At 40.4% G+C, this 24,705-nt stretch overlaps 2 protein-coding genes across 15 annotated transcripts in view; one reads left to right on the forward strand and one right to left on the reverse strand.

The window, feature by feature from the left end:
- The first annotated feature begins 82 nt into the window (after nucleotides 1–82).
- Nucleotides 83–24,705, forward strand: part of TET1 (tet methylcytosine dioxygenase 1) — a 95,852-nt gene continuing 71,229 nt past the window's right edge. For 3 of the 13 annotated variants that reach the window (XM_027660965.1, XM_027660971.1, XM_027660972.1), the window contains exons 1-4: nucleotides 7,718–7,830; nucleotides 9,755–10,105; nucleotides 15,148–15,218; nucleotides 16,213–16,317. The gene's annotated coding sequence lies outside the window, so the exon portion shown is untranslated. Of the gene's footprint in view, nucleotides 684–790; nucleotides 898–7,709; nucleotides 7,831–9,754; nucleotides 10,106–10,152; nucleotides 11,231–15,139; nucleotides 15,219–15,868; nucleotides 16,185–16,212; nucleotides 16,318–17,682; nucleotides 17,895–24,541; nucleotides 24,681–24,705 lie in introns of those variants that run through there. The other 10 variants (XR_003530561.1, XR_003530562.1, XR_003530563.1 and 7 more) reach the window with 10 other exon arrangements.
- Nucleotides 2,014–18,395, reverse strand: SLC25A16 (solute carrier family 25 member 16). Of its 2 annotated transcripts, XM_027660977.1 has the most exons (9): nucleotides 18,286–18,395; nucleotides 17,367–17,459; nucleotides 15,064–15,197; nucleotides 13,705–13,768; nucleotides 7,735–7,856; nucleotides 7,148–7,214; nucleotides 6,276–6,438; nucleotides 5,316–5,384; nucleotides 2,014–3,557 (listed from the first exon to the last, which is right to left on the reverse strand). In XM_027660977.1, exons 1-9 carry the CDS (start codon nucleotides 18,356–18,358, stop codon nucleotides 3,401–3,403), a joined length of 942 nt encoding a protein of 313 aa, XP_027516778.1. In that variant the 5' UTR covers nucleotides 18,359–18,395; the 3' UTR covers nucleotides 2,014–3,400. The 2 variants fall into 2 exon arrangements, with proteins under 2 accessions (XP_027516778.1, XP_027516779.1); XM_027660978.1 differs by lacking the exons at nucleotides 15,064–15,197; nucleotides 18,286–18,395.

The following is a 24,705-nucleotide window of genomic DNA, read 5'->3' on the forward strand; positions in this document are numbered from 1 at the left end:
GGCTATGAGAGCTATGAGGGGCTGTGGAACGTTTATGAGGGGCTGTGGGAGACTGTGAGCGTCTATGAGGGGCTGTGGGGGAGTGTGAGAGCTATGGGGGGCTGTGGGAGACTGAGAGAGGCTATGAGAGCTATGGGGGGCTGTGAACGTCTATGAGGGGCTGTGGGGGAGTGTGAGAGCTATGGAGGGCTGTGAGCGTTTGAGGGCTCTGGGGGGCTGTGAAGGGCTGTGGGAGGCTGTGAGTGTTTATAAGGGCTTTGAGGGGCTGTGGGAGGCTGTGAGAACTATGGGGGGCAGTGAGCGTTTATGAGGGCTATGGGGGGCTGTGAGGGACAACCGCATCGTTATCGGCCGTGCCCGGCGTTTATTTCAACTTCGTCCAGGGCTGTCCCATCCCCGCCCCTGCTTCTGTTACAGGTCCGGTGGTATGAGGTAATATTCGACATACCTTCTGCTCCCAATTCACTTACGGGCCAATCTCAGCCCGATAGTCAAACTTTTTACCTCATAAAGACGTGTTGTTACATTTGGCGCTACTCAGCAGAGGCTTTCTAAAATGGTACTAAAGTTTCAGATATGTAGGTTTCCTTTCTTTGCATTTTTTTTTGGGCCATAAAACCACTACTTCAGCAAAGCATTCTGGAAATGAGACCATCACTTCTAGCAAAGATTGAAGGGCGCAGGTATTAAATCTATTCTCAGTACATCAGTATCACTGGTAAATATCAAGATTACCAGCCCAATATCTGGAAATGATGTATTGAGTTTGGTTTTTTTATCTCTAATGTAGACAAACACTGGGAAACAGCATGAGCCTCTGCTGTAAAGATGACAGTTTTGGCCCATGGTTGGACACCCCAACAGAAGGATCAAATTCAAATACATGAATTTTAAAAGGTGAGAACATTCTTAATTTAACCCTCCTTCAGTTTTATTTGGGATAGTCCTGAAATATATGCAATAAGCTATATTAATATTGCCTTCCATTGCAGAACCTCTAAGATAAGCGTACTTGTAATTTAATAATGTGTCAATACTATTCACATAATTTGGTGTGCTATTGAGAGATTCCATAAATGCTCTGTACACTTGCTAATCCTGTGTTCTGTAGTCTCTCATGTTGCCTATACATCTCTCATATTCTAAGATATTTCTTTTCTAGTGTATGTTTGTAAAGCACAAAACATGCTTTAAATATCTTTTTGAAGTTATCTAAAATTCAAGCAGTCTGGTGAATCTCTATGGAGAATCTGCAAAATCCAGAACAAATACCAAATGTTACTTCAGCACCAAAAGTTGCACAGAAGTGTTCAGACTATAGCTCTTTTAATTCTTTCTGACATCAGTGGTTGAGAAAAATTCTTACAGCTTTAAGATACATCAGCATTCTCCAAGTTTAACTGCGTAAATTCAGGAATTAATATTAAAACTTTCAAATTTAAAGTTATTCATACACTTTTAAATTTTATTTTGAAAAACTAATCCAGAAAATGCAGGACAGTTCCATCCACTATTTTCACATTCAATATCCAACTCAGTTAGGGGACACTTTTTTTGTTCTTTTCCTCTTAAGTGTGAATATTTTGGATTCTGCTTTATTCTGCCTAAGAACTGCTTAACTTACCACACATTCCTTAAATATATCCCTTTTAGTGAAATTAAGATGTAAAAGTCTGATCATCCCTAACAGTATTAACGTGACAAATAACAGGCATCTGAGAAGATGCTTATTTGCTCACACAGTAAAACAATATAGAAAGAAAAAAGGCACTTTTTTTTCCCTGTACAATGCATTTATCCTTACTGCAAGAACTTTAAAAGGTAAAAATTTACTGTGATATTGGTTAGTTTTCCTTTAGGTAAAACTAAAGACCAGATGAAAAATTTTATTTGTTGTCTCTTAATAAAGAATGACAATGTTATGCATATTTACCTACAAAGGCAAACATACAGATAATTCCAGACATGCATTCCTTCTGGCTGCAACACATACAAATCACACTAAGACATTAGTTCAAAAATTTTAATAAAATAAATTCAGATACATCTCATTCTCTGTCCATAGCTACATTGTAAATATCAAAGAAATACATACTTTTAAGAAACTGAAGGAAAAAAACTGAGCAACAAAAGTTGGTATTGAATATGTAACTCAAATTCCAGTTTTGATTTGCTTAATTTTGATAAATTTAACAATCTTACCATCCACCACTTAATGTAGCCATTGCCAATCCTTAAAAGACACTGCTAAAATATTTACAATAAATAAATAACTTACATAAAGTAAATGCTTTACACTTTCCTGAATCAAGAGTACCAATGCAGATCATGTATAAAATAATTCCTTCTGCAAAAGGAACTGTAGGAGAAGGAAAAGATGTCATAGTCTATTGCATACCATACTTCAGAAACAGCACACACACACCCCTACAGACTCCAGTACAGTCTTAATTGTCCTTTCTGTTGGATATGGTCCATATGCCTAAACAAGCCACTGCACCAAGTCCTGTTTGTCACCCTGGCTCCAGGTAGGGAAAAACCTGTTTACACCAGCTAGTCCTGCAAAGTACATGACATACTCGGCCTTCAAACCAAGAACATTCGGCTCCACAGAAAAGATACAGAAAAGCCTTGTAGGATCAGGCCCCTCCCACCTGCCTTAAACAGATCTTTTCTAGCACTCCTCACTCTGAAAGTCCCCCCTGCCTTTACTTGTGTAGGCACAGCATTTTTTAGAACAGAACCTATGCCAGGAAACTGGTTTCCAAACTGCAAGATTTCTAACACTGCTAAATACATCTTGTAGTTTTTTACTGAAATGGTTGCAGAGACTTTCCTATGTACCAGTCTCAAGACATATGCATTGTTCTTGCATACAGAAAATTTGTACAGGAAAAGAAGGAAAAGAGGCTGAAATTGTGGTCTGCTGAGTTCAGCTTCTACACACCTGGCGAGTATCTGAATACCAAAATGGTTGCATTATGTTCAAATCAGTTTATCCCATTTAATTTTTAAAGAACAACAGATGTTTAATTACCAGCTTAAAAAGCAGCATAACCAGCAGCACATAAGTCCTGGAATGGTGATAAAGCTCAATAACTAACTGCTTGGAACCTGGATAAAATGTGGGTGTAATTTTCAAACTGTCATTCTTAACATTAATCTAATGAAGCCTGGAAGATCAAGTGCAAAAAAAGTGTTTAGAGCTACCTAATGTTTATTTTGATCTGTCACCTGGTTTGACTCCAGGAAATCAACCGAATTTTGGCAAATAAACATATCAGACAACAGCAGGCCCACAGTAACAGAGAGCTTTTTTTAAACTTCAAGTAATTTACTCATCAATATAATTTGAGGATTGGTAGTGTAGTTTTACAGAAAAGTCTTCTAAAGAAAAGAATCAGTTGAGGTGCAAGAATTGTTTCATAAGTTCATATGTGGTAAAAGCCACGGCCTGGGAAGGAATACAACGAATGTAATTTAGAGATAAACCACGGTACAGTCCTCTTCGTATTCCGTGTTGTTGATACACATACTTCAGTGTCTGCACCATTGTACTGGAAAAAGAAGAACTCAAATCATTATTGGATACACATATTCAATAGTCAAAATCACTTTCTTTAAATACAAGGCACTGTTTTTACTTGGTTCTTACGAGATCTATGGAGAAAAACCCATGGGACTCCATATAGCAAAGCATTGCAGTCATCATAGGACTCAGAAGACAGCCTGAGCTTCAGCAGTAAATTTGGGCACCAGGGCTGGGAATCAGAAAGAACAGAGCAGTCCCAGCTAAACAAGTGTCAGGCTGAAAAGACCTACCCTAAAGGACATATTAAGACATTTTACAACAGAATGGCTACATGTGTCCTGTTGCCTAACTGGCAGGGAGGAGCTGAGAAGCATCAGTTCCTTTTACAAATGTAATACAGAGCAACAGAAACATCATGTGTTCCATGTAGCACCCTCTTCTTGCATCAAACTTTGTATTCCATCCTCTTAGAGCACTTGCTCATACTGTCCATCCTTCTAAAGCTCTGCGTGTAAAATTCACGTTCAGCTCTACTCTACATCCTGCGTCTGTGTAGCTTCTGCCGCTATGAAGACCTAGTATTTCCTCTCAAAAAGAAAAAGCTAGAATTTAAGTATATATTTGACCTTATTAAAAGCAGAAATTGCAGTGTATATGCAAAGAGAAATTTTCCTCACATACTTGTATTGAAACTGAGCAAATAGATATTAAATGCAAAGCACAGTAAAAATGCCCAAGGTGCTCGATATTTGCAAGCTACTGAAGACAGTGCTCTTGGAAATCATCTTCCTTATATCCCCAAAGCTTTGAGACTTCCTACTTGCTTTTTATCCTCTCATCCTCTAAAGATATACACATGTCTCTTCTTCAAGGCACGGCTCTCTCCACAGTCACAATAATATTGTTTAACTGGGAAACCTCACATCTGTAAAACTAGTAACCACAAATGCAGAAAGTAAACCCCCAAGAACAATGAAAACATTTTTATTTTTAAAGTGTCAGCAGTGGAAAATAGCCAAGAAAAAAAAAAAGTAAAGGCTGATAAGGAAAACAGAACAGCAGCCTTCACAGTTAAGCAACATGGAGCTTGTCTGCGAAAGGTCACTCAGGCTGCTGTTGGTAAGGTCCAACTCTCCACATAGGAGGTTCACGCTGCATCACACTGGATTCAGACATACACAGTTCCACAAGACTGAAACTAAGCAAGAGAAAACTGTCCCAGAATTGTATTTGTTTATGGCAATTTGAACTTCAGAAAGTTTTTCCAAGATGAGAGCTGATTTAATACTATTATAATTTTAAGGTTACTATGGTCCTTCTACTGGAGGAACCTCAACTTCACGTGGGGCATGGGACATTACCATAAGTGCAAGAAAGGTCAAAGAAAACTGTATAATGCAAAACTATCTCATGGAACAGATTTTACACTTCGAAACAATTTCATTTCAGTAGAAGCATGTGGTCTCTCTTTCAGGGATCTTGCTGATATTAAAGATTTCACAAGTTTCATTAAAATAAAAAGAAAACATGTTTAATACAAACACAGTATTACTAACAAAGGTGCCATTGTGATTTCATGTATTTTTTAACCACACATTGACAATGGCAGCTTTTGTCTGTGTGGAAACTTCCTCATTAAAAGAATGAAGAAATCAACAACACAGTAGTCTGGGGCTGGGGTTTTTTTGTCCTGTCTTCTTATTTTTAAACTTTAAAATTAAGAATTGAACTTTGCTCAGACATCCAAGAATTCAGTTACTACGGATGAAAAGAAAATACTCACAGGCACTTTTCAGAGTCTGGGAGAACTGCTCCCAGCTGCATTCTCCTCCGAGTTACATCCAGGGGATATCTGGAGGGAAGATATTTAAACAGCAGTTCAAACACATGGGTGATGGTTCTTTGAATATTTAGACAAAAACACAAAGAAGTCCACGTGCAACCTCCAAGTTCCCTTTTCAGTGAGTCAGGAATCCAGCTCACATTCTCAACACAGCTGAAAAGTTCTCCAGAAAGGGAGACTTCCCCTACACAGTCAAAACCAGCAAACCAGAGCTCTTAATACATTCCATTTGGCACTAGTAAGGAATATACATGAAGATCAGATGAGAGTACAAAATAGTCTTTAAAATGCTGGAGGGAGAAGACACCTGCATCGAACGTAAAATTAAAAGTTTAAGGATTAATTAAAATTATATTTGCAATGCAGTGACTTAGTGAAAAAATGATGCCATATAAGTCCATTAAATTAATTTATTTTATGGAAAAATTAAAATACAACAAGGACAGCATGAGAAAGGAGAAAGCAAGCAAAGTAAAAAAAAAAAAGCCAAATACAATATCTAAGACTTGTTTTTTCTTTCTTTTTTTTTTTTTTAATCCTATGGCTTTACAGGTTACATAGATTTGAAAGTAAATTGGAATAATAAAATTCTGTAAATTATGTTCAGGGTCAAAATTTCTTAGCTTAACAAACAAGCTAAGAAACAAGATTGTTACCAAACCAGATTCCAATGGATTTTAGGAGATTTGCCTGAATTTGTTTAATTGACTCATCGCATATATCCATAAAGACCCTGAAGATTAAACAGATGTTTAGTAAATGAAACAATAGGAAATCATTGACTTTCAGTGTCTGATTAAGGTGATTTCAAAACCTTACTAGACTTAGATAAAATTGCATTCTCAGATAAAAGTCTCTTTAGAATGAACAGAGGAAAACCAACCCAGTACCCAAACTTACGATATCGTCTGAGCTATTGCTCCAGCTATGCCACCACACAGCAGATTTACATGTGTTTTCAAAACTAAGACATCGGGGTTATCTAATGAAGGCCGTCCAAGCAAGTTAGGTGCTTGAGCAAGTCCAATGCTCTTTAAGGTACCAAAGGTAAAAAATGAAAAACCTAAAAGGAAATTTAATTTTATGTACTTTCATAAAAAAGCAAACTATTCGTCGATGCATCATCATCATAAACAAAAAAGCTGCTCTTACAAAATGAAACTACTGTCCAGTTCTTTTAGAAGTTTTTTCTTAAGCAGAAAGAAACAGATAAACGATATTTTGAACTTCTGCAGTAATTCCTGTTCAAAGGAATTTGAGTTTGTACATAATGCTAAAAGAACGCTCCAAGTAAGCTAGACTGCCAGCTTTAAATTACTGCATTGCTGTCAAGAATAATCCTAAAACCTTTTTAACTGAAGAACATGTCACATCTTTTAAATCTGGTTTAGCTGAGCTGTTCTGGTCCTCTGTTCCACGTCACTCCGCTGCTTTAGCTCGTGTGAGTATTTACAGGGAAGCCGCCAGGAGATGGAGCCAACACTGAGGCTCCACTTACAGAGCGCTCTGCTCCCGATCTACCTGTTTGGGAGAAACAGCTTCATGCCTTCTTGTGGGAAAACGGGGAAGCACAAGAGAACCACTCATACCTCTCCCTCTCAACTGCACATTTCAGAAAAGCGAGGTTTTACTATCGAAGATGCTCTTTAAGGAGCATCACTGAAGGTGATTTGGACAGCAGCTAATTAACCAGGTGTGCAAATATACCATGTAAATTCAGTAGTGCACACGACTGCTGGAGGACGGACGGCCACAGCCCGGTTTTAACTTACCCGCATACGGTGCCATTCCTACAACAGTTGGCATCAGCCCTCTGTAGAACCCTCTAAAACCACCTTCCTTTGAAAGAAAAATACAAGAACATTGGTGGCAAGAAATACAGCAAACATCTGAACAAGTCACATAACTTGATACAGATTCCCGTGGCAGCAACCTGACTGGCACCACCAGAGAGCTAAAGGCAGGGTCTGCTCCTTGTGCCTGAAAAACCGAGGGGACCTGGCTCTACAGGAGAGGCACAAGTGAAAACGAGGGAGGAAAATCTACATCCAGCGTCATAACTGGAGACAGCTATGCATTATACTCAGCCCTCCTCCCCAGATCTTTTGGGATCATTACTACTTGTTCTTGAAAAGCAATTTCCCTGCTGTTTTTGGCCTCCCACTTCCATGAGCCTCAGCTCCAGCTTAGCAGCCTAAGTAGCGGGAAGCATCCAGATAACTTTTTACATTAAAAAAAGTCAAATTGCACACGACGAAGTCATGTAATTTGCCACCAAGCCAGTATTTTCAATGCAATGCAACATTCTTTAAAGAGCATATTTTGCTTTGACAGGACTGAAGATTAAAAGAAAAAATACCTTTGTGTAAATCATCTTGAATGCATGGATAATTCCCATGTACCTGTGTTCCCCTTTGACTTGGAACGCCAGACGAACTCTAACCATATCAAGAGGGTAAGTACAAATCACTGCTGTAATACCTTTATTAAAAACAAAAACAAAACAAGCAAACAAAACTCACCTACACCTTATCTGATTCTAGGATTATTTTGAAAATTAGAATTTCCTTTTGTGGCAGTGAATATAATAGCATATACAAAATATTTTGTTAAAGAAACACTTAAAGTAACTTATAATCAGCAAACAGGAACACTAACTTCAGTAACACACAAAGGATTTATGTTTAGTGTTCACTGAAGCAGCACACCTAGGCCTAGATTTTCCCAAGATTTATGGGCCTGATTGTATTCCTGAGCAATCTTATTGATGTCCATAGCTCCTAAGAGTCAGGCTAATCAAATGCATCAGCTTTACTGGATTGCAACCATGAAACCTAATCCTAAATATAAAAAAAAAAAATTTAAAAAAATCAAACCACCGAATTTAAATGTTTTATTTCAAAAAGGTTGTGTCAGAATTTGGTGTGATTACTGGATATAGATACATGTATCTACTTACTGCATCTGAAAAGACTAAACATATTCTAGTAACATTTGAAACAGAGTCAGAATTATACTGATGAGGAGTACTTAACTGTGCTGCACTACTGCATTGTAATAGTTCATGTTACACCAGCACTTCTGGTTTAAAACTGACCAGAAAAGCTATTTTTGGACTTAAGATGCCAAAAAAAAAAAATCAAATCTTAGGATTCATCCAGTTTTGGACCGTTTCAAAACTGCTTAGATGCTGACCAACTAGTAATTTTGGAAACACAACTCCAGTACAGAAAACATCAGTTCTAACAGTTACGTGAATAACAAATTCTTTCCAACTGCTGCTTTTTGAGGTAAAACGCTCACTGGCTGACAAATTCTTTGGAGGGAATAGTTCAAACTGTCAACTGAAAACAGAGGCCATTTTCTGTTGGTACACCACAGTCACCAAAAAAAAAAAACAAACAAACACTCAAACAAAAACCCCAAAACTGGGAAAAGGAGAAAAAAAGAGCAAAAACCTTTGTAATTGATACTGTTTTCCAGCAACTGCTCTGATTTAGCTAAACATAACTTTTAAAAATTGGTCCTAAAGAAGATAAGCACAGTTCTTATGCAGCAGGAAATTGTCACTTCCTCTGAAGTTGTAATAGTCTCTCACTAATATCTCTTCTGTAGGTGTATCACTTCCTCTACTTTCCAAAAGGTCAAGAGAAAACCATAACAGGAGGAATTAAAAACAAACGAACCAACAACAAAACCCAAACACAACAAAACTCTTGCAAACAAGCTCTTCTTAATTTTTATGCTTGGAGGAAAACCCCCCCCCACACACAAAAATAACACCAAAACCCAAAACAAAACAAAATAAATAAAAAAAACCAAACAAACAAAAACCACAACAAAGCACAACTCTAGTACATTGAATGATCTGACAGAAAGTATCAGGATGAGATGGGGAAAAAAAAAGAAAACAACCACCCTAAGTGAGCTATACAAAAATCTCACACTGGTCAACTGTCAATTGAGGGCAAAGTTTGTGGCTTTCTGGAGTATCCCACATGTAATTTATTTTAGAAGACAAAACCATAGCTTTTGGACATTATGGACAATTCCTCTGAACAAAGAGCAGACATCTGCAGTTGATTTCTGATATCGTCTCACCCATAGGGTTCAAAAGTTGGAAGCTGCAAAACACTAAAGAAACTTTAGGACTGTTTCCACTGACCTACATTAGATCCATCCCTCAGTCTACAGCCTTTTACTAATGGATTGCCTGAGATGTCCAGAAATATCATAAAACAGATGAATTCAAGCATTTTAAAAAGAAGTAAAAATAGGGAGGGGGAAAGCCCTTTTACAGAGCTTAAGAGTTTCCAGGAAAATCATCCTACTTTAGAAAACAGACAACTTTTCCCCCCTTCTCTTTCCAATCTCTCCAGGAATTTGTCTGAACAAAGACTAGCAAACAGACCAAGCAGGAGCTTGGTGAATGCACTACTTCGTGAACACAGTCCAAAAATAGTACAATTTTAGAGAAATCAGATGCAACTGAAAGAAACCACATGTAGGGATTTAAATAGAAACTTTTTATTTTTAGGGGTTTTTTTTAAATCCTCTAGCCATAGAATCTGAAAAAAGGGATTTCTAATATCAGCCAAAAGGTATGCTTTCTTGAAGCAACTGGGAGAGGCACTGTACATACAAGGGATCAAGATTTCCTTTGGGGCTCAGGAGAGTCACTGTCCTTTCCAGAAGGAATGGCAGCCAGCTTTGGGACACAAAGCATTGTGGTGAGTCTACAAAATTACTAATCTCATCTCTGCTTCCTATATTGTAGGAGTTACAAGAAGTCAGACCACAGCATCTTCAGGCTGATTCCCTGCCCAAAAGCAAAGTCTACTCCAATTAATGATAGTTGAGCCAAAAATCTTTCCCACAGTTGGTTAAACACAACAGAATTGGAAGCATCTCAACAATTAAGAGGTGGATCCTGAAATTCCCAGTGTCTGATCCAAAATAACCATAACAGGGTAATGTAGCTCTCCCTCCCTCAATGAACCAGTTCCTCAGAAGAGTAGACTTTTCCACTGCAACTGCTGACTCAGAAGCCCAGGAAGCCAGGGAAAGACTGTTCTTCACTTCCCAATGTGCCCTCAAGCCCCTTTGACCACTCCTGGGGACAAGATACTGGGCTACACAGACTAAAGACTTAGTGACAGTGAAGCACAACAGGAATTAGACTGTCCTTGATTTGCTTCCCAGACTCTGGGAGTTAACAATGAGATTAGCTCTAAAGGGATTTATCTCTGTCTCCTAATTTGCTTGCTATTCCTCCATTCTCAGTCATTTTCTTTCTTTGAAAAATAAAAAACTATCTGAAGCAAGAAAAAGCACAACTGAAATACATTTACAAAGAGTAGGCACTGCACATGTCTTCACCACACAAGTTTTTATGATCTCTGTACCACGCTCTTTGTACTTTATCAGCAGCTCTGCAGATCAAATTAAGCACTGCCAGAGGTTTACAGCTCAAAAAGTGAGCTGTAAGCACAAGTCACAGCCTTGAGCTGCAGAAGATATGATCCTTAGCTGGTATAAAGATTAATTTATTTATCCAGGAAGCATCTTCTGAACAAAACAAAGCTTCAGGAACTACACATACAGAGAAACAGCTGATGACAAAGAATCAGAAAGATTTAAGAATGCCTAATTTACACATCCTAATATTTCTATATCTCCAATATATAATTCTGCTTCTCTACCAACTGCACCTGAAGAAACAGACCACATAGATTCTTTTAAAATGTTGACTCAAAGAGGGAACTGTAAATTACACACTATTTAAAATGGAGACACCCATTATCCTACTAGATCAGTACTATTTTCCAATCACCTTTACTGAAAGTAAAAAGCTAGAAACAAAAACATACTTTCTATATTAGCTTAATGGAAGTTTTATTCTAGATAACATCTAGTCTTTTTTGACTTTGTTATTTTGAAGTTAATCAAGTGCAGGGGTGGAAATACACATTTCTGTGGTTTAATTCAGATTTTCGTAATAGAAAACTAAAAAAGAATGTTTAGATTTTAAAGTCATCCTGTGAATATTTAGATTTGTAAAGTTATCCTGTGATGTTTCATTTGATTATCCTTGTTCATCTTTGTTGTTAGTTGATAATTTTGTTTCCTAAACCCCACTAACCTCTAGGATTTCTCTATCTTCTTGCCCAGTTTTGTCTTTCCTCCGAAGAAGTTATATACCATTTATCCCTTAATGAGGTGTTACAGCTGAAATTTGAATCACACAAGACTCAGGAAATTCAGAGTTAAAGTTTCCACAGTAACTTCACCTTGGCCTCCTGGAATATATGCATTACAATAGGTTTTGCTTTTTTTCCTCTCTCCAATACTCCCATCCTCACTGCCTTGTTTTTCCCTGTGGACAAGCTTTTGATCCTGTTTATCAGCTACAGAAGATACTTAGATGTTTCCCACCACTTTGAAGCCGATTCAGGTCTGTTGACCACTAGTCCCGTTGGAAACACTGACACAAGCAATATTTCAGCAGCAGTGGCACAGAGAAGTGAAAGCAGACAGCTGTCTGGCTAGAGGGTGGAGAGGGGACAAAAAGGAGAGGGAAATGCTGGTTATCTGTTTCCAACTGCTTAATACTGTGTTCCATGAAACTGGGAAGGCCCCTCTGCACCAACACTGGGGTGCATCATCTCCTTTAGTCATTTAAACTTGCAGGAAACAGAAAAATACCCTTTATTGGAGCCAGCAAGAAACTAGGCCACAGGAGTTAAAGCAAGAAATACTATCACTTGCTTCTAAAAGTCTCTCCTTTTTGCTTGCAAACCTAGAAAACTTGTGTTCCAGATTTCAAGCTCTCTGCTCTTCTCAGTGCCTCCTTCCTCCTCTATAGGCTCCTTGGCATAATCAAGAGAAACCCTCCCCTCTTATTAACTAAAGAATATCCCAAGCAGCAGTTAATGCCACCTAGTAAACAAATAGTAAGACACTCCCATGTGACACTATATATTCACTTCACTGCTGTATTCCTTTCACTGCCTCCCAAAGTCCACCTCACCTACTCAGTTCTGGTGTTCTCAAACCCAGACTATTGAGTATCCTGTACTTAAAGCACTTCATTTGATCATGGCTGCCAGATAGTGCTGTGTGCTAACTTATTTCTGTTACTCTAACCACACAAAGCACCAGTAAGGTGCTTAAAACAATGCCAGATGCTATTAACTGATCTGCACGAAGAATTCCACCGTGGCCAACACTGACAGAGTTAAGCTGATTATTCAGTGTGTGCATAATGCCTCACAAATCAGGTTCCTAGTCTCTGACAAAGCTAATAATAAGCTTTTTTGGGGGGAAAAGTAAATTGCAAAGTGTTCTCTAACAGAGTTAAAGGCGGAGGGGAGAAAAAAAAGGGAAAAAAAAATCTATGGGGTTTTTTTCCCCCACTTCTTTCAGACAGAAAGCCAGGAGAAGTTCTAGGATATACATATCTTGCCAAATGGGTTTTGCTAGCTTTTAGGACTCTTTTTATTACTCCATTTCATTCTCTTTCCTTTTCTTCTGACACTACAAATGCCAGAATACTTTCACGAGGTCTTCCTAGTTTAACTAAAGGTAGTATTAACAAACCCCAGTATTTTTATTACAAAAGAAGTTAAAGATGAATACCCATAACTACTTAAAGACTGTCACTAGGCAGTATTAAGCCCATTTAACAAAGTAAAAGCACATGAAGAATCACTTCAATTAAAAATCAGTTCCACTATCACTTACCTTCCCCTGTTTTTTCTTAGCTACTTTTGGCTGAATGACTAGTAAGAGGAAAACAAATATATAATCATACTATACACATGGGGTTTTCTGCTGCTGTTGCACTAATTGATAAATCAGGGTTTTTAAAGTTCACACATATGATCTAAAGAGCATCATGGCAATCCTGCATTGGACATGGAGAAGCACAGACATGGCTGGCAAATCCAAAGAACACACCCACGAGAGGAACTGCAGTTCCCTCTGTCTCTATGGGCTTATATTCAACCTCCAAGAAATGGCAGAGGGGCTGATGAGCCAGTTCCACCAAAACCTGCAGCTTTATACTTCATCTTGATGACACTGGGTTTTTCACTTTTTAAAAGCCATAATAAACACTACAAAAACCTGCTTGCACAAATATATTTTAAAGAATACTCTTCAACAAATGCGTGTCAATTAGGCAACCGTGTTCCATTAACCATTTACCAGTATTTTTGCTTAATACAAATTTCCAACAGTTTGACCTGACTACACATGGAATCATCCTCTAAATAAATATTAACTTTTCAGCAAAAGGCATGTCTGAAATCCAACTACAAAACTATACCTGCCATGGATCCAGCCATTAATCGATGCACATGCCCCGAAATCCCAAGTTGTTTCTTTATTACCTACAAAATACGGAACATTTACAATAGTCTCATATGAGAAAACGCAGGGAAACACAGCACAAACTTTATCAGCACATTAATGCAAACTCTGTAGGAGGCTTCCAAGAAGTTTACAATACTACAAATTCAATCCAGAGCACTTAATTACTGCTAAAAGAATCTTTTGAACACTGCTGCTGTTTCCAATTTATTAGAAACATGAACATGCTAAAATTCTACTAACAAGGCAAAACAAAACAATGAGTTGAAAGTATTTGTACTGTTCACTTCAGGAACTCAATTAATTGTTTATTTAGTTATCATTAATGTGTGTCAAACAAGGCAAACTGAAAACTATCCTTGTAGAGACCAAAGGACACTGAGCAAAGTTGAAAAGTGAGAAGAGTCAATTTTTCTTCCATGCACACCATGTGAAACACTCCTATAAAGACTTTTTAACTGGATCAAAACAAAAGAAAAGAAGAGAAAAACAGGACAAACGACTCAGAGCAAGAACTTCCTACGTTACATTACAGCCCAAAAGGAAATTAGAAATTAGTTTCCAGCCTTGTACCAAATAACTGAGACTACTTCAGAAGCACTTTCAGCTACAAAGATCATTTCATATCTTCCTCCTTTAAGAATTTTTCTTCTTTTACACATCCATGCAAAACATCGTGAACATTTCCTGTCAATTAACAGGTAAAGGGAACTGCTATGATGCCAACTGGTTTCTTGAAATTTGCAGATTCATAAATCATTTCATTTTAGAGCACAGCATGCTGTCTTTTATTCCACATGACATAAAACATGCACAGATCAACAGCATTTATGGTGACAACACAAAAAAAAAAAAAGAACCAACAAAATCCATTACAGTTACTTCTTTGTCTCAGTCTTCTGAAATTTGCTCTTTAGGGAAGGGAGTCACAGCTTCAATCTCACATATAAATATAAATAAAGAGGTTTCATTTTACATTTTGCTCCTACTTTATTCACCAAGGGATACCTTATAGCAATAAGGTATAGCAATAAAGCTTTAGATTACCTTTTGCTTTCTTTAAGAAAAAAAGCATTATTCTCAATAACACAAAGCTATAAAAGGTACAAAAATCAGTGGGAATCCTTTAAAAGTTTCACTGTTGCCGTGACACTTTCAAGAGTTAGATTCAGATAAAATTAAGCAACCTTAGAAGAGACATGCAGTTAATTAATAACACACAAAAGTTTCAGTGTTACTATCAGTCACTCAATGAGTCTGTATTCATTGTGGGCAGAAAAAAAAAAGAAAAGCAAAACAAACTAAATTCAACTACCTTTTTATATTGGTCAAAGGCCATAAACTGAATGGCGCCATACGGAAAGATTCTAATCATCATTGCCCCGTTTCCTTTGTACAGCCCAAGGTAACCTTCCTTTTTGGGGACAGCACACAACGTGGAAAACACTCCTGCCAGCAATACAGAAAGAGGTATTTAACCATGGGGGGAGGGAACAAAAATCAGGCAAATACTACTGACAATAAGAAAGCATGCACAGAAAGCTAAGGCTGCATCGTGCTGCTCACGTGACTATGAAGAGCGGAGAGCCACTTTCACTGCCCAAACACTGCCGCAAGGGAGAGGTGGAAGGTGAAGTTTTATCAGCTTCCTCTCGCCTCACAGACTGAGTGAACTCCCTCTGAATTCTTGCACTCAGGCCCCAAGCCTTGCCTGGACTGTGAGCAGCTCCCCTGCAGGTGCCACTACCCACCCATAGCCCTCTCCAGCAACAGAGGGGATCAAACCAGCTGACCTGCAACTCAGGCAATTCAGAATATAGAGATAAATACTTTAAAGTCTAAAACCATGGGAAAACAATCTGATATTGTACATGCGAAATTACAGACTAAATGCCATCACTGAGGAAATTAGGCAAACAAGTTGAAGACTCTCATTACCTACAAGCTAAACACCTTACGCTTCTTGTCCCAGAGTTGCAACAAGAAGCAATCCTATTCCCATTTAACAGTTGAGAAATAATGCAAGATAACACAAAGTTTGGGCAAAACCTATAGTTTCACTATAAATATTAGTTAGGAAGTCAATTCAATAGCAATTGTGCCTAATTTTTTTTTTATAGGAATAAGCTCAAAACCACAAAGTTTTCAGTCATATGCAACTAATAAATAATATAAGAGCTGAACATGAAAAAGGCTTACACAATGATCTTGCTTTCAGGCAGAAAAAAAAAAGAGTAGCTGACGAACTTTCACTTGACATTTAAATAAAATAAGTACTAATTAGTTTCTGGAGTTCCAAGAACATGAATTCATTATTGTATATTAATATATTATTACATATTATTTTATAGTAAATGTATTTTTAAGATGTCATGCTTGTTACATGCCTCTGAACACACTTATGCTGTGACTAGAATTTCTTCTCTCTATGCTGCAATGATGAGTTACTGTTCTTATTTCTCAGAACATGCTCCCAGACCCATGTGGCACAAATTCCACAGAACAAGGGCAATAAAAACATGCAGTGAGGACTTTGAGGAACTGATCCACCGTGTCTCTACACTTACAGGTACCTCTTCCACATAATTCTCTCTTTTGCCAATATGTAACATGGACATGCATTCAAGTCAGACACATTTCACATAAACATCATCATACCACACCCTAAACAGGGAAGAACATCAAATTCTATTTGCCAATTATGGCACAGTACAAAGCAAACAGAAAATTAGTATTAAAGACCTCAGTCAAACCAATTATTTCACCCTTCTTAGGTGAAATAATCTTCTTAGACTGCAGATTTGAGTGTATACTTACATGTTAGTTACTGAAACGCCACATAACTTGTGTATCCCTTTTTGCCACAGTGAAGTGAATATTTATCCACTCCATTTTGTTTCAAGATTTGCTTTTAAAAAACAGTATCTTTAGTGTCTAAGTTAAAAATTCCAAAGTTTAATTACAGGTAAAATTAGCCAACTCAAAATATTTTTTTCCTTGACAAATCTAACACTTAAATTTTGGAGCAAAAGTTATTACCTATTCAGTAGCATATGACATAAATGCCTCAGATACTCTGCACAAGAGGGCACTGTTACAGCCCTCAGAGAACAGTTCTGAACATGTGAGTCTGTCCTCTCACCGTGATGCAACACAGATGCCCTGCACCTCACAGCAGCACAAATCTGCTGCTCTCCTCCATCCTGCCGGCCACACCACTGTCCAGGGGCCTTGTCATCTGAACACACCCCACAGCCCCTGGCAACTGGCAGCCACTGCAGCAGAGTTTTTACAGAAACGATCCAAGCTTTGAAGCTGTGATTACCAATCTCCTGCTGGCTTCTGTAAGGGAAGATCAAGCCTAGCTCTTCCATGCCTTACCGAGGATTATTCTGACACCTCCATCTCTAACACATCCACCGATACCACAACTTACGCAGTGCTTTGTTTTTCTTTTCAAACACTAACAAAACATGGCACAGAGCCTGACCAGACAGATACAACCTTCTGTCTGATGAGCACCTTTTTTTATCAGTCTCATCACTGAATAAATCAACACACCCAAAGCATACACATTGCATTCAAACCCACACAGGAGACCCGCAGCAGCCATCTTACCTAGATGTTTGTAATGGTGGTTATGAGCTTGCAGCAAAATCTTTACTCGATCCAGTGGTGCAGTAGTTGTTTTGGCACAACATCCTGCAACACCTTTCCAAGAGGGGAAACAGAAAAGTGACAGGATGCAAAAAGTTCTTTAGGTCAGCAATTAAATAAGGGATTTTTCTAATGTATTTAGCTCGGTTAGGAACTGGAAAAAGCCCCAATGAGAAGCAAACAGCTTCCATTAGATGTTACAAAGCCCCTAATGCCTTAATGAAATGCATAAGCTACTTTTCCTGTTTACAAAAATCCAAGCCACTGTGTCTCTCAGCTGCTGAGGTCACTGCAAAAGGAACTTTCCTGAAAGTTACTCAAGAGTTCTCTGCCCTGTTGCCTCCTTCCCTTGAGCAGAAAACAGCCCTTGCTGCTCTTCCCAAGGGGTGGGCACGTGTCCGCCGTGTGCCCTGCACTGCTTCAGAGGGCCAGATCCAACAGCGACTGCGGCGTGATGTACAAACTTTAAATAAACACAACCTCCTCCTACTCCGGCAAACCACACAGCTGGGATAACACCCTAGAGTAAGAATAAACAGGCTTTTTCTGTAAGAGGTTACTAATGCAGGGCTGTGTTTGCCGGGCTGCCTTGCCACTTCACATCACCTTAATCTTCACAACAGCAGCCAAAACAGTTTGGGGACAGGGACAACCCGCCCTCCCAGAGCGCCCCGACGAGGGTTTGTGCTCTGGGAACGTTTAACTGGCGACTGCCCGGGGTTCTGACACACGTGCGAGTCTCCGGCGTGCGCCGAGTGCCCCGCGTTGGTCCATCGGGGCAAGGGACAAGCGAGCTGCCCGGTCGGCAGTGCCGACCACGGCAGCAGTTCCACCCGCACAGCGGCAGCGGAGCGCCCGCCCGCGGCCCCCGGGCACCCACCTCCGGCGATGAAGGAGCGCAGCCAGTAGAAGTCGCGGCGGGCCGGGGGCAGCGCGGCCGCCGGGGACGCCATGGGCCGGGCAGGGCCGGGAAGGGCTGGGCTGGGCTGGCCCGGGCGGCGGCGGCTCCGCAGCGCTCGATGCCGCCCGCCAGCCCCGCCGCAAGGGCGCAGGGGCGGAGCTCGGCGCGGCCCCGCCGAGCCACGGCCGGGGCCGCCGGGCACAGCGCGGCGCCTGCGGATCGCGTCACACCGGCGGGTGGGGCCGCCCACCCCGCCAAGGCCCGACTTCACCCTGCCGGCGGCCCGCCCTCGCACCTTGTCTGCTCCGCAGAACGGCGGGGCTTCTCCGTCGGGTGGTACCCTAGGGGATCGCTTGCTGCTCGGTGACAACGGTCATCCAAGTCCTCTGCCCAAAATACATGTGTTTAGACCTATAGCCAAAACCTAAATAGCTCTAATTAGGCTATACAATAAAATACATCGATTTCTTTTTAAGCATTTAAATAGCTACTTCGTGCTAGAGCATCCATATTTCTTTTGTCTACAATTATGGTCTCATAGCCAGCAAAAAAAAAAAAAATCAGTATGATTATTCATATTGAAGTTTCAAAATGTATCAGAAAGGGAAGTAGAAATTGAAAAAAAAAAAATAGCGTTCTTAGAATCAGAAAGGTCAAACCCAGTATCATATCTGCAGCTGTCAACATTTCTGGCAATTTTTTAGGTTTTCTGCAATGTCTCTGTTGAGCACAGTGCATAGGGCTTTCCAGGAGGCACTTAGGCTTGTCCTCAACTCTTGGAAAAAACTAAACCCAAATGCACCCTCTCAATGCTGGTGCCTGGTGAGAGCACCCTAATGCCTGGTGACTTCAGGTGAGAAAGTTAGTGCTGGCAGCTTTTCTCTCAGTTTTCTGCAGTTACTCACCTGTTTCTCATACACTTTTTTCCCCATATATCTTCACCTGGGTTTGAAGCATTTCATATACCAACACCCCTTTTTTTAAAGTCCATCTTTCAACATGAAGAAAACAGTCAAACAGATCTCAATGCTTACACAAGTCAAAGGAACCAATCTCCAAACAAATTGCTGGAACATTTTTTCTTCCTGCTTATGTTCGATTGCCTTCAAAAGAAATTATTCACTTCTTCCTTTAAAAGGTTGCATTCTTTAAAATTAAGTTTGTTTCAGAATCAGGGAAACTTTATTTTGCTCTATTTGATCACTACATCTTTTATATATTTGGGAAGGGGCTGTTACAATAGGCTTTTTTCCCAATAATATAAAATTCACATTCCAGAGATGGACAGATTCATCCAGAAAATATGGAATAAGTCCTTTATAGAGGAAAACTCTCAAGCCTTTTCACACTCTGTAATATACCTGAGAAGTCTCTAATGGAACAGCAACTATTCTGTGAGTTATTGAAGCAAGTTTTATAGTCACTGTTAATGCAGCTTTCTCCAGCCAATTTGTATTCTTTAGGGTATACACTCAGGAAAAGCCTCCTACTGCCACAGCAACCAGCCTGTGTTAACAGCTCCAGCTGTTGGAACCTAATTTACTGATTTCACACAGGAAAGTGTTGACTTCACTAACAGCTGAAAGTCATCTAGTTTCCAGAATTTCACATCAGACTAAGAAAAAATTAAAAATTACATAAATGGACTGTTACTTCTTTGGGATAAAGGCAAGATATTTCAGGAAGATCCTTTGTCAGCCCTGGTAATTTAGAGAAGTATGCCCCATGAGTGCATACTGTTTAGGGAAACAGTAAGAAACTTGCATTGCAAAGCTAAACAGAACATCTTGTATAGATATACTAACACACAAAGGAATTCAGCAGCCAGCTTTATGTGTATGGCTTTGTGGGGGTTTTTTAAATACTTGCCGGTATGAAGTGCTCTCAAGCTCTGTTTTCTTCTGTAACTTTTGTAATAGTTCGTTTGCACCTTCAATTCTTACCATTCTCCCTGCTGACACTTCATCCTTTTACCTTGAAGTGTTTATGCCCTTAACAGAGTTTCTCTAGTTACTTCTCTTTTATGACCCATTCTTAAAAGCCATCAGCAATTTTAGTGTTGCCCAGGTTACACTCATGTCTGACACCACGTCCTGCTTCCTCTGGCAGACTGACGATCAACAGAAGACATTAAAATCAAGATGCTTAAGAACAGGGCTTCTAACTTGAAGGAAAATAATTAAGCAGGTTGGGGAAGCTTTATCAATATCAATTCTTCCTGATTTTTTTTGCTGTTAAATATGCTTGGGTTTGTAAACATGTTTTAAATATTTATCAATTGAAATAGATTCTCAATGTTGAAATTAGGTAAGATACTCTCATAGCAGTGGTTGCTGAAAAGATTATTTCCAGTGCTCTTAAAATCAAAATTACCCTCAGGTGTCATGCCTTTGGACTGCAGGCATTGCAAAGGTTTGTTTCCACTTTAGACTTGCTTCTGTTCTTTACTAATTAGCGATCTGAAGTAACAGCTACCTAGTTGTCTGCTCATTGGTCCCAAACCATATCCAAAAACAGAAGAAGTAGAGCTTTCCCCACATGAGACTCCAGAATCTGAGCTTTGTTTTTCCCTTCTTCCTCCACAAAAATTATGGCTTGCACATTGGGAGTACTCAGTTCCTTGTCAATGCAATATCTTGAGCTCTCTTTGTCAGCAACAGACAGGAGTGCTACTTCCTGAGGCGAGGTGAGCAAGGAGCCAAAGGTGAGCGCTGCACAGGTAGTGTCCTCACCGACAGAGCGCAGTCCTGCAGCAGGAGAGGCAGAGCTGGGTGCTGGGGACAGGCTCCAACCTCAGTCACAGCAAGGGCACAAAGCAGGTCTAGAGTCCATCAGGAGAGGCAAGTGAGGAACAGCAGGAGCAAAGGCCCAAAACCAGCCTAAGGTTCATGTAGCAACCAGGTCCAGACAGCAACCAAGGCCAGAGCCAGGACTCAAAACAAACATGCCTACAACAGAGCTTGGACAGAGAAGGAGGGTCTGGCCAGGCCTGAGCTTAAATGGAGTTACTGGGCTCACGGACTCCACCCTGGGCATGGGGGCAGAGGACCCGGGTGAGGCTGGTCAGGGCCATTAACACTTGTTGGCACCCTCGGGCCCCTGACAGTGTCTACCCAAAGCCTGTTTGTGAGGTCTTTAAGGAACCAGAAATATTCAACTCATCTGAGTCATTGAGTCTGCAGATACAGTGGTGCCAAATTTCTCTAGCTACGCAGGCCTCTTCCTTTCTTTCAGGCGCAGGGAAGAGGTGTGAACTACGTGACCTCTGGTGTCACATGGCTAACTGCAAAAGTGCTGTAGACCTGAAGCATCCAAAAATGTTGGGTTTGTACATGCACAGTTAACCATGTCTTCCCAGATGCAGTGTTTACCAGCAAGGCACAACACAATCATTCTGCACTCCTGCTTTAGATTGCTCATGCACAGTCATGCATGAGCCAAGATGTAAGGGCCAAGATTTCCGGTAAAAATAGGTCCACTGCAGGTCAGGAACATCTAATAGGAAATATATAGAATAAATACAGTGGGCCTTTATAATGGGTATCCAAGGATGAAGTCATAGCCCCTTCTGGCCTTACTTCAAGTAAAATGGTGTTCACGCTTAAACTCTCTGTGTTCAACTGCTTACAAATGTTTACCTGTTCTCAGTGCCAATCAGGCAGGTAGATACTATCTATAGAACCAGGGCCAAGGAAGACTAAATGAGTAAGTCATTGTCAAAACCACAATTGGAATTCAAGAGTTTCTGCATTAAACTCATGTTGTTGAAGACTTTTCTCTTTCAGATACTGCCAACTAACAATGCTGTGGGTGATTTATCTGATCATCTGTATTACAAACCCAAAGGCATTAACAGTGGTTGGCCTGTGTTCAGCTGGGCTTGCAGGCACAGCACACAGGTTCCTGGGTCACAGCCTGCGAGCAGGCTGGTCACCGTGTCACCCTGGAGTCCAAAATAACAAATGCGAGGGAGGCTTTGCAAGGTAAATGCTTTAATTCATGCTTTGTTATCTCACAAGGAGACAGCCCTAATGTCTCAGCATCAGGTTTCCACTATGAGGGAGGCAAAGCTAGTCCAGATAGGCCTGGTTAGATCAAATTTGTCCCTTAAAAAGCAGTTTAGGTGTCTTTGCAGTATAATTCCCAGAGGTTTTGGGTTGTGGAGGACTTAAATTAAGCAGTAGTCTAACCTTTCTTAGCTTGGATTGGTGTGCCTGTTGCAGAGTCTGATCCAGATGACTCTGTAGGACTGATTTAGGGACAGCATACCTGAATAGTTCTGTTTCCAGGGTCAAGGCCCTGAGGGCACTAATAGGCCTTAATGGGCCTGACCAGCTGCACCTGGAGTCTCCACCCACAGCTGGTGCCCACCGGACCAGCCACTCTATTAAAGCTCAGCCGTGGCTCAGCTGTGGGCTGTGTTTAGTGAGAGCCTGGGTTTGGCTCTGTTAAGTAATCATGGACATGCTTTGTTATTCACTTGGATTGTATGTAAATTTGCTTATCTCCTGGGTCTCTAGGCCTGCTTCTGACCTACAGATTGGGTTCTTAGTTCAGCCTCAGACCTGCCTCCTCTCTTGTGCTGGATGTGGATGCCGCCCCTGGGCCTATCGTGTTTACCTTGAGTGTGTACAGTGGGGCTGGGTGCTGCTGAGGGAGGTCCTTGTCCTGCTGGCTGTTTTGTGGGGCTCTCTGTCTCTCAGGGAGCAGCTGCCCCTCACAGCTCCCTGATCTTTACCACAGGCTTGGGCTTTGCTTGAACTGCCTGTAATGCAGAACTACTCACAGGTTTGTGCACTGTGTTACTTGGTACAATGTTGTTCAGTTTTGTTCCTTCTGTAGACAGGTACTAACTTGCATTTTATTTGGGATAAAAACACAGGAAGGGCAGCACTGTGTCAGACCAAAGGTCCACAAGCTTAAAACTTTACTCCTGAAAATAGGCAGTAGCATGTACATAGGGAAGGAGTAGCATACAAGGATAGCATACAAGGCTATTTCCTCACTGCACTCTTTCATCTTCAAGTAATGTGTAGCTAAAATAGTATTTCTGTATTAATTGGCTTTTGATTAAACTTTCTTCCATTGATTTTGCTTTCAAAAACCCCAATCTCTGAAGACTTCTGCCTTTTCAATCTGCTGCAGCAGTGAGTTCCATGGTTTGGTAACATGCTGTACAAAGAAGTTGCTGTATTCTGTTCTGATATCTGAGTATATCAATTGCTTTGATATCCTCTACTTTAGAGAAACAGTGATTATCACTCACTCATGGCACTTCCCTGCTTTTGTTTTTTACAGTATATTAGTTGGGATTTTACTGAGACTGATGCCCTTCCAGGGTGGAAATACTGGTGCTCATTCTGGCTTTGGCTACCCTTGCTACATTTTTCTATGTCTTTCAAGTTTGTCTTTGCACCTTTTAAGCAGACCAGAACTTGGTGTTATGCTTGAGATGTGAGCAGACAACAGATCTGGGGTAAATGACGAGGGTGTCGGGATGTTTCCTGTTCTGTTTTCCTCTTCTTTTGGTAATGGTTCCGAACTCTCCACTTGAGCACACAGCCCAGCTTCCCTGGGTACCTGTCACAGTACCAGGATCTCCATTTTGCATGGTAGGAGCTATGTCAGAGGATGTGACTTTCATGTTGCCCTTCACCTGCCTCCGTTTGCATTTCGTGAAAGGATTTCATCCACTATTGTGTTGCCTAGACAGTCATTACTGTGAGATCTTTCTCTAAATGGTTATACTCAGCTTGTGTTAGTAGGCTGAGTATCTTCCTCGTGCCAGGAAAGATTGTCACCTGGTGCTACTGGCTTCCCAGGACATTTCTTGATGTTGAAAAAGACCACAAGCATGTTATGTGAAAACAGACAGTTGTTAGTTCTCCTTTGTTTCCTTGCCTTTAGCACGTTTTTAATGGAGCTGTGATTGCACATGTTGGTGTTTGGGTGTTCTTGTTAACCTGCTTACTTTAAACAAACGTTAGCTCTCACTGCTTGTTGCTTTCCCCCAAGTTCCTCATTTCTTGTTCTGTGTTTAGTTCAAGCCCACAACTTCCAACTTATTACTCTCTTCCCGAGAAACACACTCAGCTTATGTGGGGGTTTATGATCCAGTACCTGTTCCTTCAACTTCTGCCTCATTCAGCACTTTCAAAGCAATAGCTCTTTTACCTCTCAAATCACCTGCTATTTTATCTACTAAAATAGCTTGTGTTACCTCATCTTTTATCAGGGCAAGTCTTTGGGATGACAGTCTTGATGTCCAGCCCCACAGAAAAGCAGCCTTTTCAGATTGAGGAGTGGAGGGTATGGTTACACCCAGCAAAGAGAGCTGGAATTGCTGGAATCATCTGCCTCTGAGAGCTGATGAGGTAAGTGTTCAAAATTCAGGAGTCT

The sequence above is a fragment of the Corapipo altera genome, unplaced genomic scaffold (genome assembly GCF_003945725.1).
Source record: "Corapipo altera isolate COAL_440 unplaced genomic scaffold, ASM394572v1 133, whole genome shotgun sequence".
NCBI classification, from domain to species: Eukaryota; Metazoa; Chordata; class Aves; order Passeriformes; family Pipridae; genus Corapipo; species Corapipo altera.